The following is an 18925-nucleotide window of genomic DNA, read 5'->3' as shown; positions in this document are numbered from 1 at the left end:
TTTGAAATAACTGCTCTGTCTTTGGCGTTTGAAAGTAAAATTCGTTATTTGACCACTTTAAAAAGTATACAAGGTTTAAAGTTCATTGATTTTCATCAGGGAAAAATAATATGTTCGTTCTATTCCAACAAGATAGTTTTCTTTTAAATGAAAGTCTTTCACTGGGTCCTGAAACTTATATTTCATTCCATTGGTTAGATTTTCTAGCCCTTGTGTCCAGAGCAAGGGGATCATATCAGATGGAATGGCTTTGGTAGCCTGGCTCCAGCGTATACCAGCTTGACGACCTTAGGCAAGTCAGGTGGCCGTTCTGAGTCCATGTGCTCCTCTTTGGAATGTGAGGAGGTGACCAGAGCTGGCCCTAGGGCTGTGAGGAAGGGAATGCCTGTCGCCTTCCCAGAGTGGGTGCAGCTATGTGGTACTGCTACTTACTCACCAAAAGGGGTGCTGCTGTTCATTCAGCTAGCGTTTTAGCGTACCTGCCAAGTTTTAGATACAGATACTGTGAAGGTGAAAACGACTTGATCCTGCCCCAGAAAAGTTTACAGTTGAGTACATCCCTTGGGCTCTATGTTCTCTTGTCCTAGATTTTATTGGTATGAATGAGACTGGGTCTAAGAGATTTGATTCTCTTTTTGTGGGTGGAAAGGTGCTCCCCCAGATGTGCTGTAGTGAACTTGGTCATTCTTCACATTCAATGGCCAGGTCTTTCACATACAATATGTAAAGTATAGTATGTTTTACTAATGTGCTTGGCCTCAAATGTAATTGTTTATGGGACAAGTAGAGTATTTTAGCAGCTGATTCCTTTAATTCTTCTTTATCACTGTAAATAAAACCTTTACCTGTCATCAGGTTGATGTTTTCCCAACTATGTAGATTCTTTTTGTAAAAAAAAAAAATCACGATGGCATTCATGATTAATTTTCTATATTAGCAAAACTTCATTATGGTTTTTAAATAACTTTTTATCTTAATAGAGATGCAATAAATGTTCATTATAAAAAAACTTAGGAAGTATTTATTTTCTCCATTAAGAGTATATTGCTTTATGTTAAGTTACCCATCAATGATGATATGATTAAACGTGGTTTCTGGAAGATTCTGTGGTTACTGTTGGCTGGGTTGGCAGACACTGACAATAATACACTGTGTCTCCTGATTCTCATGTCAAATAAATTATACCCATGAATTTTGATTAAACGAATTACCACGTGTAAATCCCTAGTACATCCTACGTAAGTGGTAGATTTTGTTTGACCCTATTGGTTTATCATTGCTTTTGAGTGAGTGTGTCTTTGGAGATGTCTTTAGCAATCCTGCTTCAGAGGTAACTGGCCTTCAACCCTATTTAGGTCCTGAATAAGTTTTGTACCTGCAGGCTTGTTTTGTTATTGTCTACCTAACACTCTGAAGGGGAAATTTGCAGAATCTGAAATGCATTTTTACAGTCCCTTTTATTCCTTAACAGCCAGTAGAACTGAAGTGGAACATACTGGTAGGCTTTCTGACTTACTGACCATATCTTAAATGTACTTTCTGGCTGACGTCTGGAGAATGTATTCATGGAAGCTAGGCATTCAGTAGCTAGGCAAACAACTTACAAGGTATTTAGTCCTCCTCTAACAACAGGAAGCTTCGGTGGATTACATGGTTATTGATATTTTAGAAAATGAAGGCAAATCAGTTTTATACAAAACAAACCCAATGACTAAGAAACAAAGAGGTCCATTTACTGTGGTTTTGTTGTTGTTGGTTAATACTGAACACATTTCGTCAGAGTTTTTTGTTGTTCTTTGTTTTTTTCTCCTTACATTTATTCTAAAGATACATCTTTTGTGTTTTGCTTGTGTTACCCAGGCCAAGACACCATTCAGCAGTAAACCTGTTGAGTGACTTTTATACCATTATGATTGCTACTGCCAAGCCCTACATCTGAGGCTGTGTTTTCTAGCCGGGCTAAAATAAGACCTTAGCTTTCATTAGATAAATATTGAGTAAGATCTACATTTACAAGTAGCTAACAGTTTTCATATTTTTTAGAAACTTATCACAGGATGTTTTTACTACATTTGTTGGTGGAAATACCACGTTGGCAAAATAATAGTATTGCATATAGGTAGTCATTATGAGAGCGCCAAGTTTTAGAAAATACAGTGATTTTACCAAGGACTCCCAAAATAATCACGCCTACTTACTTCAGTGGCAGGTAGTGGATTTGCACTAAAAATTGTTGGTCAGATTATTGAAGAAGTATTTTTGGAAGTACTGAAGGATTGTAACCTCCAATGTAATTTGGTTTTTGGAGCATCAGTAATACTCAAGCAGACTTTTTCCCCCCACTTATAACATTTCCTCAAATAGTCATGCTCATACATTTTGGAGGAAGTGGAACAAAGCAATTACTGATTTATTCCTTTGATTTTGGGTATCTCCATGGAAGAAGGTAAAAGGGAAGAGATAGGGAAGGGGCTAAGATTTGAGTAAACATACACAGATTGAAAAATGTTTGCTTTTAATATTTAGGTTCCATAACCAGACTACCTAGAGATGAGTATTAATATAACTTTGAGGAAGTGAACTAAGTTTTTATTTTTTACCAGAATGATAGCAGTGAGGTGAAATGTATTTTCTAGAAAACAATATTATTTGTATTACTACCCTTTCCACTGATCAGTGTTCAAACAGACAAAAGAGAATATTTTTGTGTGTATGGAAAATAAAGTTCACTTTTATTAATGTCCTTTCGACAAAAAGGTAAGGTAAGTGCACTTTTTGGTGACAGTTGCCTTGATTGATAAATCCGACTTACTATGTATTTATTTAATTCATAACACTTTTTAAGTGTTTGGCACTGTTCTAAGCACTTTAAAATTTTCATTTATCCAGTATTCATTTAATGCTTAATCATTTATTCTAGTTGTTAGAGAATATAGAAGGAAATAATTTGAGTGTAGTGTGTTGTCTTCCTTTCCCTTTCTCTTTCCTACCCCCTCCCCTCCCTCCTTTCTTTCTTTTTTTTTTAAATTAAAATTTATTGGGGTGACAATGGTTAGTAAAGTTACATAGGTTTCAAGTGTACAATTCTGTATTACATCATCTGTATATCACATTGTGTGTTCACCACCCAGTCAATTCTTCTTCCATCACCATATATTTGATCCCCCTTACCCTCATCTACAACCTCCGCCCCCCTTGCCCTCTGGTAACCACTAAACTATTGTCTGTGTCTCCATTTTTGTTTGTCTTATTCCTTTGTTGCTTTCAGTTTTATATCCCACATATCAATGAAATCATATGGTTCTCGACTTTTTCTTATTTCGCTTAGCATAATAAGCTCCAGATTCATCCATTTTGTTGCAAGTGACACCGTTTCATCTTTTCTTACGGCAGAGTAGTAGTCCATTGTGTATATACCACATCTTCTTTATCCAATTATTTATCTAAGGACACTTTGGTTTCCATGTCTTGGGCACCGTAAATAAAGCTGCAACGAACATCGGAGCACATACATCTTTACGGATAAATGTTTTCAGATTTTTTGGGTATATACCCAGGAAAGGGATTCCTGGGTCATATGTTAATTCTATTTTTAACTTTTTGAGGAACCTCCACACTGCCTTCCATAGCAGCTGCACCAATCTGCATTCCCACCAACAGTGTATGAGGGTTCCTTTTTCTCCACAGCCTCTCCGACACTTCTTATTATTTGTCTTGTTGATGATAGCCATTCTAATTGGGGTGAGGTGATATCTCATTGTGGTTTTTATTTGCATTTCTCTCATGATTAGTGATGTTGAGCATCTTTTCATATGTCTGTTGGCCATCTGTATGTCTTCTTTGGAGAAATGTATATTCAGGTCTTCTGCCCATTTTTTAATTGGATTGTTTTTTTGTTGTTGAGTTGCATGAGTTCCTTATATATTTTGGATATTAGCCCCTTATCGGAGGGGTTGTTTGCAAATATCTTCTCCCATTCTGTTGGTTGCCTCTTTATTTTGTCAATGGCTTCTTTTGCTGTGCAGAAGCTTTTTAGTTTGGTATAGTCCCATTCATTTATTTTAGCTTTTACTTTCCTTGCCTTTGAGGTCAAATTCATAAAATTCTCTTTGAACCCATGGTCCGTAAGTTTAGTCACTGTTTTCTTCTATGCAGTGTATTGTTTCAGGTCTTATGTTTAGGTCTTTGATCCATTTGGAATTAATTTTGGTACATGGTGACAGATAGCAGTCTAGACTGCAATCACTCCTCTCCTCCTTTTGTGGACCTGGTTACTTTAGTTTTGAGGCTGGCAGCAAATGCCTGTCTCATAGTATTTCTGCTTTCAGTGCTCACATGTGTGAAGGATTCAATTGTGAGATAGTAAGGAGCTTGGACCAAACTAGTTTCTGTGTTATAATTGTAAAACTTACATTTCCAGGAAATAAAGCATTTAATGAATAAATAAAACCTATACCTAGTCCATCCCCTTTTTAAAGTCATTAAGCGTATCTTCTGTTGATATGCTAAAGAAGTTATTGAAATGATGTTAAATTCTGCAGTGTCTCTGTCCCTGTCCTTTCTAGCATGCTTGAAGATGACCTTCAGCTTAGTGACAGTGAGGACAGTGAGAGCGAACAAGTAAGTTCTGTATTCCCCGCGACACCAGGAATCCTTTTAAAATCCGTTTAACCTTCCAGAACTGCTTATCCTAACCTGTATTTTGTTCTTTTCCTGGTCCTTCTTCCCCTTACTGTGAATGCCTAGACCCCAGAGAAGCCTCCTTCCGCATCTGCACCTCCAAGGTACTGTGTGCTGCTCTCTCCCCATCTGTACAAAACGTTTGCGTTTCTCTACCAACTGGGGAAAATACAACCTTATGTAGTACTTTCATCGCTTCTTCATGGGGAAGGATATGGAGGTTCACAGTTAAAAGAAAGCACCTGTTTAATATTTTGGAATCTTCAATCAATCATAGAGAGGTTGTTAACTCTATAAAAGAGAAGGAGCCCCTGCACCCACCCAAATCATCAGTTTGGGTGATAAATATTTTTGAGAGTTTAAAATAAGTTTAAATCACTTCCATCAGTATTATGTAACCAGTATTTGAGAAGTTATGCTGAAGAGTCCAGTGTTATTAGAAAGTGACCGATTTGCTGTGTCTTCAAAAATTATAAAGCTGACTTTTCCATGGTGCCTTTTTTCTTGGTTACGTGAATTTTCTAATCGTTTCAGTTGCTCTTAAAAAATGACCTGCAGTACATTTTAGTGTGATAGAAGATGGCACTGTTTTCACTTTGTCAACAGCTAGCTATGTTTTAAAAAACATGATGCTTTAATTCTGGAAATGGGAACGATCTGAACCATCTTTCTGTTTCCCTGTGTGGTACTGAATTTAATGATTTAATACTCCGGTACCTGACCTCCATGGTCAGAGTTAAATTACGCTGTAGCTGTTTTACTCCCTTGAGATGTTGTCGTCCATTCCAAGCCAAACTCAGCAGTAAGAACCTTCCTCACATACATGTGATGTCACAGCTATTGTGGGGGGAGCTCAAGTAATTGTAAAAGGTCTTGTGGATTCATAAGCCCTGCTCCTTTATTTATATCCTATTTTGTTCAGTAATTTCTGGTGGCTTATAGTGACTCATAAAATATGACAAAGTACCTGCCTTAAAAGTGGAGGAGAAGGAAAATAGAAAAAACAAAGTGGGGATAAGTCAGAAGCAGGAGTAACACAGAAAGTGTATCTCATTCTGATTATCACTGGCTTAAGCCACCTGAGTGACAGTGATCGCAAACCTGACGCAACATTGCGTATGAGGAAGTTATGTCCTAGGCTAGTGTTTTTATTTTAAAATTACCTCAGCTAGTGGTTTTACTGGTTTTATCATCAAATAATTTTTTTTCTACTTGTTCTCGTATAATTTATTTAATTAATTTATCACTTAATATTTTAGGCAGATAAGGAGGCTTTCAAGATTCTAGTTGATGTATTGCTTTGACTAATTCCATCAAGGCAAGGTTTTGATACCGCTTTGAAATTCTGTGTATGCCCAGCAGTGTGATCAGTACGTTTTTTTCTCACTGACCTAGAGTTACTGCCCTGTTCTTAAAACTTGTGGTAGTTCATCTCTACGTTAGCTGGTATTTGGGACCATCCTAAGCCACTCGCAAAGAACGGCCTATTTTCTAATTCTGCCCACGAGTGTGACTGGATTGCCTTTGAGATCACTTTCCAAGGAACACCGTGTGTATGCAGGAGTCTGCCATACAGTTCTCATATAGAGCATAGAGTGAGCTTTTAACGTATTGGCTTATTTCATAAATTAACTGCTTTGGGTTATGGCTAGCAGGGGTCGGCCAACGTAAAGTGTCAGAAAGTAAATATTTTATTTAAATATTGGTGGGCCATAGAGTCTGTGTTGAAAGTAGTTAACTCTGCTTTTGTACTATAAAAGCAGACATAGACAACACACAGAATAATGGGTGTGGATATGTTCCAATAAAGTTCCAATAAAACTTTATTTAGAAAAAGAGGCAGCCAGCCCCTGCCATGGTTTACCAACCCCTGATGTGAAGCACCTGGCATCTGTATAGTTCAAAATGTTCTTTATGAGCAAAATTCCACAGGCTCCTTCTTTATGTAGTTATCTGGTGAGCTATTTTAAGAGTTTTTGCTGATATTTGAGTGACTGTGGGCCTTTCTCTCAACTGGATGGTATGGTAATTTAGTAAGATTAGGTAATATTGAGGCCCTTCTTTCAAGTTGCAGAAAAATGAGCAAAGCAGGAAATGAATAAAGAGGGGGAAAAATCCACCTTGCGTGGTGTCTTCAGATGATCTCTTTCGGTTGCTTTGCAGCGCTCCGCAGTCGCTTCCAGAAGCAGCGGCCTCAGCACATTCCAGTGGTGCCGAGTCAGAGAGCACCACTGACTCAGACAGCTCCTCGGACTCGGAGAGCGAGAGCAGCTCAAGTGACAGCGACGAGAATGAACCCCATGAAACTGCGGCTCCTGAGGTACCGTGTCCCCTCCAGGAGGCAATCTAAGATGGCAGCGTTCTGTCTTTCGGGGCTAGCGTGCTGGGGCCAGACCCAGACCGTGGGACTGAGTAGTTTTTTCCCCTGGGGCAATGCTTTTCTGCTCCTACCCTGTGGAACCAGCTGTTTCTAGTTATTTCTTACCAAACATTTGGCAGTGGAGGTTTGGGAGAGAGGTCTTCTCTCCTCTGATAGGTTCTTCTCCGTTGTTGCTAGTGTTGTTTTGAAGAGCCACTCTTTAAGAATGTTTGCACACCATTTTCTTTTCCCTGCTTTTGAAAAAGTGAACGCGTTTTTAGTAGGCTACTGTTTTAATATTAATGAGAATTCTTTTTGAAATTTCAGGAATGCATGAATTAAGGAAATCAGAAGTAGATAGCCTGATTTAGCAAAGGGCAGGAACATGAACTAGAAATAAGTTATCAGAGGTTCTATTTTTGAATCACTGAAAGCAATGCATTAAATTGATGGTGAAGTGATTTTGCCAGGGCTGTGTTTCTTGCACGCTCTGCCCCACGTAAAACAGGGATAATTGTGTTTGCCTGTCACCCGCCCTTGGGACATATTGTAAAGATAAACAGATGAGATTGAAAATCTCAAGCACCGCATTTATCTACAGGATTTATGCTATGTACTGGGTTGTGGAGCACAAGAAATTTAGTAACAACTAGAACGGTTGCCAAATGCCCTCAAAACTTGGAGTAGCAGTGTAAAAATTACGCTGGAGAAGGATACTTAGTGAAAAGGGAAGACATATTTGGTGAACTACACCAGCTTGTATAGAGAAAATTATTTTGCATGTTTAACATGGGAATGCTGGGAAATGAGACTTTCTGACTAAGAAAGTGTTACAATTTTTATATTTGTCTCTGCTGTTTAGAAAGCAAGGCAGTTCCACTAGGGCATTAACCAAATCCATCTGGAGATTATATAGTGAGACTTAAGAGCCACGTCTGAGGGCAAGGGAGGCTGAGAAAATAACTGAGTGTCATTTTTTGTTAGATATGAGTTTATGTCTGGCGCAGAGTAAGTGCTCAATAAATGTTTTTTTGGAGTGAATAAACATAGATCAGCCTTAACTGCACTTGAAGTGCGTTTCAGATTTTAGAAACTACTCTGTGTTTCTGGGGGTTCTCTGTTTCCTTGTGTGATACTAATTGCTATTGAAATAATTTTTCTGTTCCTCAGGGAAAAAGATACTGAATATGCTCTACAGAGGAATTATGTGATTGTTCACTGTTAATGTTTATAAAATCTTTGCTTTGTGTCTCATCTTATTCATTAAAAATAGTCTGCACGCTTCCTTCTACTGATAGAAGGAAGAGAATTTAATTAAATAGTAAAATTCAATTCCAATGAAATGGTAATGGTACAGATTGGCTGAATAATTGAAACTTGAAAGAAAGATTTCATCTGGTGTTTGATTTAATGAAACAATTATATCTTGTTGCTCAAGAGGTTACTGGAATAAAATTAGAGACTCTTGGATAAAAAATAAATGTTCCATTCCTACTTTATTTTTTCAAATTGCCTTACTGAATAGGGTCATATTTGTACCTTTCAGTGTTGCTGTGCAACTCCAGACTTGGGTGTGGTTTGTATGTTATATACTGAGGTTCAACTTCCCCAGAAATATTTTGTCTTTGTCTAGATTTTAAACCTTTAATTTTCCCAAGGTATCTAACTACTCTTCTTTCCTCTTAAAATAATACTTTCATTATTGTAAGTCTCCTGTGTTAGTTGAGAGTAACATGAATTCCATACATAATATAGGCCATAGTTACTAGTTATAATAACTTTCTCAACCTTTTCTTTATTCTGTTTTTAATGCTGAGAAATTTTCCTCTGTCTCCATTTTAAATTCATTTGACAAGTTTAGAGATCTTAGGAGACCCTGAAATGTTATATGCACGCCAGATGAGCTGGTGGTGAACTTGGGAAAAAGCAGATTTCAGTGTTTGCTTTATAGTGGGGACCAAAATGTAAACTTCAGCTTTTCTAAATATATGGGACACCTCGCCTTTTTCACTGTTCTATTAAAGTTCAGAAAAAACAACAACGATTCTGTTCTCGGTTATTCAGGGATCTGCTTAGTTGTCTAATCATTCATTGTCCATTTCTTTGGTAGTAAACTACCGTGGTTGATTGCTAACGAGGCTGTTGGTACTTTTTCATGAGTTACTTGATTAAACCATCCCTCAGTCCTAACAGGTGGGTAGCTTTCCTTTCACCTGTAAGGAAAATAGCAACACTGAAGATTCAGACCCATATCCCATTACTTCTGGAGCCCTTTCATTTCCTGCTACACCATGCTGCTTCTCTCCTTCCTTCTTTTCTTTCAAGTTTCGGATTCATACTACCCCACAGCTATGATATTTTACTGGCAAAGTAGGCATATGTTGTGCCTAGCTTAAAATTTTTTATTCAAAATCATAATTCACTCTAAAATACATAAATTTTTGCCAATTTCAGAAGTTAGGAGAGTTAAAGGACATATGGTCAAACATTTATGAAATTGCTTAATGGAAGCTAATCATATGTTTTTTCACTTCCCGTATGCATTGTTTGGCTTGTTCCAACGTTGGGAGGCAGGGGGAGGGGCATGAGCAAAGGCAAAAGAAGAAATGAAAGTTCGAACCTTGATCCTATCCACCGCTTACACTCTTAAAATTCATTTTAAAATCTATTTTTAACCAATCCCTCATGTGAAAGTTTTCTCCAACACCTAAATAACATCTGACCTAAAAGGAATTCTATCCATTTTACATCTTTATAGTAGGTACACAAAAAGAATCGCCCCTACCCTTTGCCCTCCGTCTGGACACACCAGCTCAATTTTACCCAGCAATTGGGCCATATGCCTCCCTTCTGGACATTTTTAGGACTGCAGCGGAAGAAAATGTGATTTATTTCTGTAACCAGGACATTCCTTTAGGGACTACTAAATGTATCTTATACTGCCCTGTTTGGGGAGGGAAAAGTCAGGTGCTACCTAGACCAGGGATGACATTTCTTTCTGGTTCATGTATACATGCCCTTCTATAGATCTTCTGTAGTGACTGGAGTACAGTTGTAAACGCAGCCCTGGTGAGATATACCCTTACCTTTCCTGAGAAAGGGTTTGAAGGGTTTGCAGGGTTTGGTTTCTGAAGTGATTGGCAAGTGGTATATCCTAATGCTTTGTCCCCAGTTAACCTCTAGTATTAGGACACCCTCAAGTCTTTGCAGGAAATAATGCTTGACAAGTAGGTGTTCTGTGCTAATCTTCTCTCTACCCTTAATAATCATCCTGTCTTGTTAGAATATTGAATACAGTTTTAGATTACATGTGACAAAATGCCTGGCACTTAAGAGTAGTTTCCTCTTCCCTCCCTCCCTGCTCTGAAATTCAAATGTGAGCCCGGATATAGAGTTGATGTAAGTAAAAGGAACTGTAAAGAAGTTATTCTAGGAAGCAATATAGGGTAAGCCAAAAAAAAAAGGTTATGCAGCCATCTTTCTGGCAAAAGTATGGCCCTATCGAATTCCTTAAAGTTTCTCTTAGTTCTATTTGTTTCAATCACACTAAGTCCAAACGACCTACCTGATCATTTTATTACCTAACCTTTTTCCAGCCAAAAAGCCTTTACATTATATCCACGTATCTTTCATGTATTAAGTTTGCATGTTTTTATAGAGTTGAATTACTTGGGATATTCCACTTGGGAAACTTGTTCGCAATTCTTCCCTGTAAAATATTGTCCACCTACTGGAGTGATCTCCTTAACCCATAATGTAATCAGTTAAATCTGTATGGAATAGCTTTCAGTTAGCTTCCTAGTGCATTGTGCGTAGGATTTAGTCATTCATACAAACCTCCTGTCAGATGGATCTTAAGAAAAACATGTAGCATGCCAGTGATGTACACCCTTTAAAAAGTATAATATTATTTACTCTAATAGATCCTAGTATTTTTTATATGGCATAATATTTATAGGTATAGTAATACACCTACAGGAATGCTCAAATAAATATCTTATGTACACCACTGTATGCAAGACATAATAGTGGAGCTTGGAGATACAAAAGTCCCTGTAATTCTGTTAATAAGATCTAATAACCTAGTTAGAGATGGTTAGATACATCAATCATCAGTTAGCAACAAAGATTTAAACAACAGTTGAGATAACAGGAGATATCAAGAACGTCTGTTTACTTGACATATCAGTTGCACAGATAATCAGTATAATATCATTGCTCTGAAATGTGTGTTCTGGAGCCTCCCTTTGTGTCTTAGAGAAATAGGTGCTATTTCAGACCCGATTGCCTGTAACAAGAGAATTAATGCTTGATTTTTAAAGACCTCAAGTGGGACTAATGCTTGGCTAACATGACCGCACTTTATTCTTTCTATCAAGGTGTAACATTTGAAAATGAGGGTGTATCTGTGATACACTGAAAACCTTGTCACATAAATGTTTATGATGTTTTAAGTAAATAAATGATATCAAATCTTGAAGTAATTTTCAGTTGAAAAGTATGTCAAAAGGTAAATCATGAAGCCCATAGGTAATCACCAAGACTTACTTTATTCATTAGCCTTCTTCTGAAAATCCTTGATAAAGGACTCTTTTTATTCTTCAATTCTCCCTATTATAGAATAGTTTACAAGTAAAATGTGTCGATTCTGTTTAAGTTAATACTGTAACATTAGAACAACATATTTATGTCACAAAGATTTCTTAGCAGTTGTCAGTGGTTACGTTGGTTCAGCATTTAATGGTCTATTATTAGTCAATATCTGCTTCAGCAAAATTCCCATAGCACAAGAGAATTGGAAGATCGTTTTAAGGGTTAACTGTTACAGAATTTGACCTGTAATGAGAGGAAGTTAAAAAGGACCTGAATTCTCAGGTTTGGAATGATGACACCTCCCCAGGACAGTCCTGCAGGAGTGGGAGCAGCACAAAAGAAGAGTTGATCACCATTGTCAGTTAACACTTTTCTCTTTTTTCTTGATTTTAGCCCGAGCCTCCTACAACAAATAAATGGCAGCTGGACAACTGGCTGACCAAAGTCAGCCAGCCGGCTGTGCCACCAGAGGCACTGGGGAGCGCAGAGCCCCCCCCTCGGCACCCGGACGGGAAGGGCAAGGGTGGTGACGGTGGCACCACTAGTCACGAGCATTCGGAATCCAAAGATCCTCCCCCGAAAAGCTCCAGCAAAGGCCCTCGGGTCCCTCCGGAAGGCCCCCACACTGGCAAGAGGAGCTGTCAGAAGTCCCCTGCCCAGCAGGAGCCACCGCAGAGGCAAACCACTGGAACCAAACAACCCAAAAAACCCATCAAGGCATCTGCCCCAGCAGACTCTCGGGCCAGCTTGCAGGTAGAGAGTGAGCTGGGACTTCTTCCCCACGGCTCCAAGGACCAGCCTTCCAAAGATAAGCCCAAGGTGAAGACGAAAGGGAGGCCCCGTGCGGGAGACACCAGAGAGCCCAAGCCAGCCGTGCCCACCCCCAGCGAAAGGAAGAAGCACAGGGCCGCACCCCCAGCCCCCTCAAAGCCGCTCTCGGGCCCAGAGCCCACGAAGGACAATGTGGAGAACAAGAGCCCTGAGCACTTTGCCCTCGTTCCCCTGACTCAGAGCCAGGGCCCCCTGCACAGTGGTGACAGTGGTGGCAGGACTAGTGGCTGTCGCCGTGCCGTGGTGGTACAGGAGGACCGCCGGAAGGACAAACTGCAGGTGCCTTTGAGAGACACCAAGCTGCTCTCCCCGCTCAGGGACACGCCTCCCCCACAAAGCTTGATGGTGAAGATAACCCTCGACCTCCTGTCTTGGGTACCCCAGCCGCCTGGGAAGGGAAGCCACCAGAAGAAACCGGAAGACAAACAGCCACTGGCTGGGAAGAAGCTGGATTCTGAGAAGAGAAACTCAGACAACTCAAGCAAGTTGGCCAAAAAGAGAAAGGTGAGTGAGGGGGCCTGGGCTCCCTCGCAGTGTGGCGTGTACCTGCTGTTGGCTTAGGGCTGTCCTTGGCACTAGATTAGAGCCCCGAGTTGTCTTAGAAGAGACGGGAAGCCTGTTTGGATTCGATCCAGCCTTTGCTCCTAAACCAGAAGTTACTCTTTAATTGCAGCCTTGGATGCTTCCCACTTTGCAGACAGGCAGTACCAAGCGCCAGCTTCCTTCAGTGGCCTTGCGCATTTGAAAAAAGATGAGGTAGTCCCGAGAAAGGGTAGCTTGTTTTAGGATAACGGCGCATCTGGGGGCACTTTTTTATTTATTCTGATAACATATTTACCACCTGGCCCATTAGCTTTTGCCCTAGAAATTAAATATTAATTAATGTAAATTAATTAAAAGTAAATTAAGTGAATTGAAATGTTAATTAGTAGTCTGAATTCCTGAAAGAACTTCTATACACTGAAATTGAGTAAATTACTCATGGCTGCCTAATACCTCATTAATTTGAACCCTCCGGATTTAGAATGTGTGACCTCTGTTGTTGACTTTTATTAATAAGCAGAACGTTATAAAAAAGTTTCAGAGCTATTAAACTTATGGTTAGGACATCTTGTTGACTAATATCGGCTGGTAGGGTATACTGTAAAGTATTGAAAATCTGTCATTTTATTTATTACAGAATTATGGGAGTTTTACTTAGGGGATGAACATAAAAAATAAAAAACAAATCCTGCATCACTTAAGAACCTCAGTTAACACAAACATATCACTATTTTGGACAGTTTCCTTCCTTTATTTTGAATCATTGAGCTTCTGATAGATTTTTTTTGCTGCTTCTTGTTGATGAAAGATTAGTGAGTTTTCTCCCCAGCAGCATTCCTAAGCCAATCTGCCCAAGATTCAGAGTGAGAGGCACCAGAAGAGCCATGTCTTTCCTGCTGCAAGGAGTAAAAGTTTTAACACTCTTATAACTACACAAAAAACTTCTTACTCATGTGTGGAAGCTGATCTAAGAATAACAAAGGACAGAAAGAGCACCAAGCCTGTTGTCATGTTTGTGATTCAACTGATTACTCCACCAGGTTAAAAATATAACATGACTTTACCAAATAGTTGAGGGTGACTGTTTCCTTCAGAACCTTGTTGAATGAGACATGAGGGCATTGTCACCATAAGAGCCCTGGGGGCAAGTCAGCTGGGGTGGGATCCAGTGCTAATTGATCATGCAGCTTCACTAGCAGAGGGCATATTTTCCCTCATGCCAGGTGTTTGTGTGTTAAAGGTGTAAACCTTAATGGAGGAAATCTTGATGGACCTGGGTAGGAAAATAGTACCTGCATCCAATATACCTGAAAAGACTTCAAAGATATACTCGTTTACCTCCTCCTCCTGGGAAATCACTTTTTCACCTATCCCTCCAGCTACCATGGTCTTGTCTAGTGAACAGTGCTCACCTACCTTCTGCATTAGCTGGAGTGGGGAGACGTATTAGCTTCTCAAATGCTTTTACTACCATGTTTCCCTGAAATCGAATCGGAAAGACCTAACTGGAAAATAAGCCCTAGCATGATTTTTCAGGGTGACATCCTCTGAACAGAAGCCCTAATGCGTCTTTTGGAGTAAAAATTTATTTAATTCCCGGTCTTATTTTCAGGGAAACACAGTAAACAGGAGGAAATGTTAGAAATTGGAGGCTCTCCCTGACAGTTCTTAGCCCAGCCCCCACTCTTGCAAATCTGGAAGTGTTGCTTGCAGCTCCCCAAAGGGAAACTCAACTCTCCCTGTTGAGTATATGAACTGTGCCCTCCAAAAGCCATTCCTGGCTCTTGGCTGAGCTCCATTAGGGCAGCTCGTTTATCTTTCTGTTTAGAGGAATGGAGAAATACTAATGACCCCCTCATATTAGTCAACTGTGCTTTCTTTAAAGCTCTGGCAAGCAGCAGAGGGTTCTGGGCCCGGGAACAGTCTGCCTCTCTGCATGGCACTGACAGGATCCGGGTCTGAATCAGTGGTTCCAAACTCTGGCCGCTCGTACGGTCACCCGGGGAGCTGTTAGTACTGGTGGCAAGGTGTACACCCGCAAAACCCCACCCCCACTGCTATTTTTAAAATTCTCAATTAATCCTAATACGTAGTGGGGGGCTGGGAGCCCTTGCAGCAGACAGAGCCTTACCACAGGGCCAAGATTGTACAAAGCTAGTTCCTTGGATCAAGCAATCCAGTGCACTGTGTTTTAGACACCATGGATCTCGGCAACCAGGAGTTCCTTGCTTGAAGTATGTCACTAGTTAGAAACATTACTTAGAAGCTTTCACATAAATTGATATAAAAATCAGCCCCCCAAGTACGTATTTCATGATCAGAGAATCATGTGTCATTTGGTTTTCCTTCCTGCTGGGTTCCAGATACTATTAATACCGAACATTACTAGTCTCAGCTCCTTCCCTGCATGAAACGGGCTTCCTCTCTTCCTGTCCTGACCCTGACTCCTTTGGGGCAGGGCGTCAGCTGCTCCCATGGGCAGCCCAGCACAGAGGCAGAGCAGAGGGAGGGCTGACCTCCTTTTAAGCTTGGGCCCCTTGCCCCAAATTTGGGTAGTGGAGACTTACTTGTATTCTTCATTTTCAGTGTGATGACAAGAAGCAGCTCTCAGACGGTTTAGTGAGAAAGTAAAGAATGTGCCTCGTATTTCCTATCAGTGGAATTTAGTGTTTTTATTTAAAGGCCCTTTAGGGTCTATCTCCTGGTGTGAAATTTAGCAAATATTTTCAGAGGGTGAACAGATTCTTGAAGCTATTTTAGATTTAAAAGGGTGAGAAGATGCTCATCAAGAGTTAACAGCTGTAAGGAAGCCATCGGATGTGGTACCTAGAAATGTACATGTATTATGTGTACATAGCATTTCACTACAAGGAGTGGGCAGGAAACAATTCATGGCGGAAAGTGGAGAAAATTGTGAGGGTAAGCAAGCATGACCACACATAGTGCTGTTTATATAAACTAGAGAAGTTCAGACTGATCAGAATTTAAAATAGTTCAGAATTTAAAATACAACTTAGGTTTTCTTTTAAATAATTTTTAAACCAAGGTTATGTTTTTTAGATTTGGTAGAAAAATTGAAGTTGAAAGCACAAGATAATGTACAGTCAGGCTGGTTGCCGTTGAGAGTATTTAAACGCACACCTGCTATGCATAGAGCTCCATGTGTGAGCAAAGCATTGGTCTGGGCACTTCTATAGATACTGTCTCATTTAATTCAATCATTTTATAGGTTGCCATTCAAACAAATACCAGACTGTCTTAATAGTCATTTAGGTAAATGACGGGGACAGGGAGGTACATTCATTCAGGTCTTTTCCTTTTTCTGAATAATTGCTTTACTGATGGAGAAGCTATGACATTTTTGGAAGCAAATTTCAGTGCTATCACGTGTTTTGAAGCATGAGGAAGGGAAGTTATGGGATATGTTGGGGAAATGTGCGTTTTCATTCCTTGAGGATGGTTGTTGGTTCAGTCCTTCCCTACTGTCTAAAATCGGTCTTTTCTTGGGTTGTTTCTCCAGATCAACATTCCCAGTCATTATCCTTCAAAATCAAGGGTTTGAAAAGTCATTCTTTATAATTTTCTGAGGCCACTTTAACCTAATTTCTTCATACTTAGTTATCCTAAGAAGAACATTGTAACCATATGCACGTTAAGACTGTTTTAAGCCATTTTAATGCTTGTGTATTCCCTCACCAAAAAGAAAAAAAATGGTGAATTAATTTACCTTTTCTGTAGCACTTATCCCAGTGACTATACCCTGTCTCCTCAGTAAGTCCCGCCCTCATTCTTGGTGCTAACTAGGACTTGGTGTCTGCTGTGTCATTTTTTTAAATTTAACTTATTGGGGTGACATTCGTTAATAAGATTATATAAGTTCCAAATAGACAATTCTACAATACATCATTTCTGAGTTGCATTGTGTGTTCACCACCCAAAGTCTAGTCTCATTCTGTCACCATATATTTGACCCCCTTTACTCTCTCCATCTTCCCCCCACCCTCCTTCCATTTGGTAACCACCATACTGCTCTGTGTCTATGAGGTTTTTGTTTTATTTGTTGCTTTCTGTTTTATATCCCATATATGAGTGAAATCACATGATTCTTTTCCCTTTCCATCTGTGTGTCGTTTTTTCTTTTTTTTGTGTGTGTCTATCTCTAGTTTTCTTTTTTTTCTTTTTTTAATTTATTGGGGTGACAATTGTTAGTAAAATTACAGATTTCAGGTGTATAATTCTGTATTACATCGTCTGTACATCACACTGTGTGTTCACCACCCAGAGTCAGTTTTCCTTCCATATATTTGATCCCCTTACCCTCATCTCCCACCCCCCATCCCCTTACCCTCTGGTAACCACTAAACTATTGTCTGTGTCTATGAGTTTTTGTTTCTCATTTGTTTGTGTGTCATTTTCTTATTGAACCTCCTGCAGAGGCACATGCCAGAGAAGTCCCTGAATTTCCCAAAAGGCTGCTTCTCTACTTTTCCCATGCTCCATGTGCTACCCAGCGCCTTTGCTTCCCTGTGGGAGAAGCTGACAGTCTTAGAATTTGAGTGTGAGACCTTCCAGGTCACTTGTTCAGCTGCTTCCTTATATAGCTGAGATCCAGCAAGGCGCTGACATCACTTGGCTGCTCAGTCAAAGCAGGTCTGGAGCTCAGGTGTGATGACTCCTCCCTGTGCAGTGGTCGTTCTTTTCTTTCACACGTTTTTTTTTGTTTGTGTGTTTCCCCACACGTGTCTGGTAGAGGAGATTCTTGGAGTCACAAGCTCATAGTTCAAGATCAGTGTACTGACTGGCAGTTCCAGTATCAGCCCTGGCTCAATCCCTCCATTGCCCACACTCCTGGCACCCCAGTACCCCACACACCCCTACTCCTTCGCCATTTCAGTTTCCCTTTCAGACATCCCTCATCTCTCCCCATCACAGCCACGCTCCTAGGACACTACCTTAACACCTCTTAGAAGCAACTGTGGTCCAAAGTGAGTGTCATTTCTGAAAAAGCCACCTCATTTCCCTGCTACCTACAGGGACGTGGATGGTGAGCCAGAAGCCAGGCAGGCACCAGGCTGCCCTGCAGTCCTCTCTTCCAGAAGCCACCGGGGTCTAGCACAGGCCCTGCGCTTCCTTTTATGGGCTTCGTCCTGGCCCTTTGCTCCACTCTGTGGGTGGAATGGCATTTGGCAGATAATCCACAGCTGCCCGACCCAGCAGGTTAGGAAAGCATATAAGTCAGTTAGGACCAGGTTGTCAGCTAGCAGCCTCCTTTTGTTGTAGGTGCAGCACCATTGAGACACTTACTCTTCTGGGGAAAGGGAACACCCAGTCCTCAGACAGGATTCTCTGAAATGGGGGGTTGATCTGTGGGTAAGCCACAGCGCAGAGGAGACTTCTGGAAGAAAGAGAGAGTATATCACTCTTGTGGCTTCTTGATCCAGAAAAATCTCAAAAACTCCTTCCCTCCTGTTCCTCCAGTCTTGAAATTCAGGTCTGCCTTTCTTGCCACCCAGCATGACGAGGCTCCCTCTTCCTAAATCCGTCCATTTAAAGTTGTAGTGCAGCCCTGTTTCCAGGGACCTCACTGTTTCCAGGGACCTCAGCGGTGCCCCTCAGCTGCTCAACTTAATTTCCATGCCAGTTAACAAATACTTCCTGAGCGCCTCCGCTGGGGAAGCCTCTGTGACAGTTCCAGACGAGGTGACAGGATTCCAAGTATACAGTGGACAAAAACATGAACCTCAAACCCACAGGCTTGAACTCAGTCAAGCAAGCAAAATGAGCAGAAGGGAACTTTTGCTTTATTTTGTTTAATACTTAACTTTCTGCCAGCTTACAGAATATTATCAGCTTCTAAGTTGCTACGTGTCACTATAAAGCACATTAATCCAGTAAGTGCCAACACAGTTATTAATGCTG

The 18925-nt window shown here is 40.4% G+C and overlaps 1 protein-coding gene across 11 annotated transcripts in view; it reads left to right on the top strand.

Moving 5' to 3' along the window:
- AFF1 (ALF transcription elongation factor 1) overlaps window positions 1-18925 on the top strand; it is a 178497-nt gene that overhangs the window by 141904 nt on the left and 17668 nt on the right. For 6 of the 11 annotated variants that reach the window (XM_074323835.1, XM_074323832.1, XM_074323818.1 and 3 more), the window contains 4 exons: window positions 4542-4620; window positions 4747-4784; window positions 6844-7000; window positions 12026-12967. In XM_074323835.1, the coding sequence (XP_074179936.1) occupies window positions 4542-4620; window positions 4747-4784; window positions 6844-7000; window positions 12026-12967 (1216 nt within the window). The remainder of the gene's footprint in view (window positions 1-4541; window positions 4621-4746; window positions 4785-6843; window positions 7001-12025; window positions 12968-18925) is intronic. The other 5 variants (XM_019731265.2, XM_019731262.2, XM_019731264.2 and 2 more) reach the window with 2 other exon arrangements.

Source organism: Rhinolophus sinicus, linkage group LG02 (assembly GCF_036562045.2).
Source record: "Rhinolophus sinicus isolate RSC01 linkage group LG02, ASM3656204v1, whole genome shotgun sequence".
In the NCBI taxonomy this organism is placed as follows: Eukaryota; Metazoa; Chordata; class Mammalia; order Chiroptera; family Rhinolophidae; genus Rhinolophus; species Rhinolophus sinicus.
The sequence above is the reverse complement of the archived record's forward strand: the minus strand, read 5'-3'. Positions and strand labels throughout refer to the sequence as shown.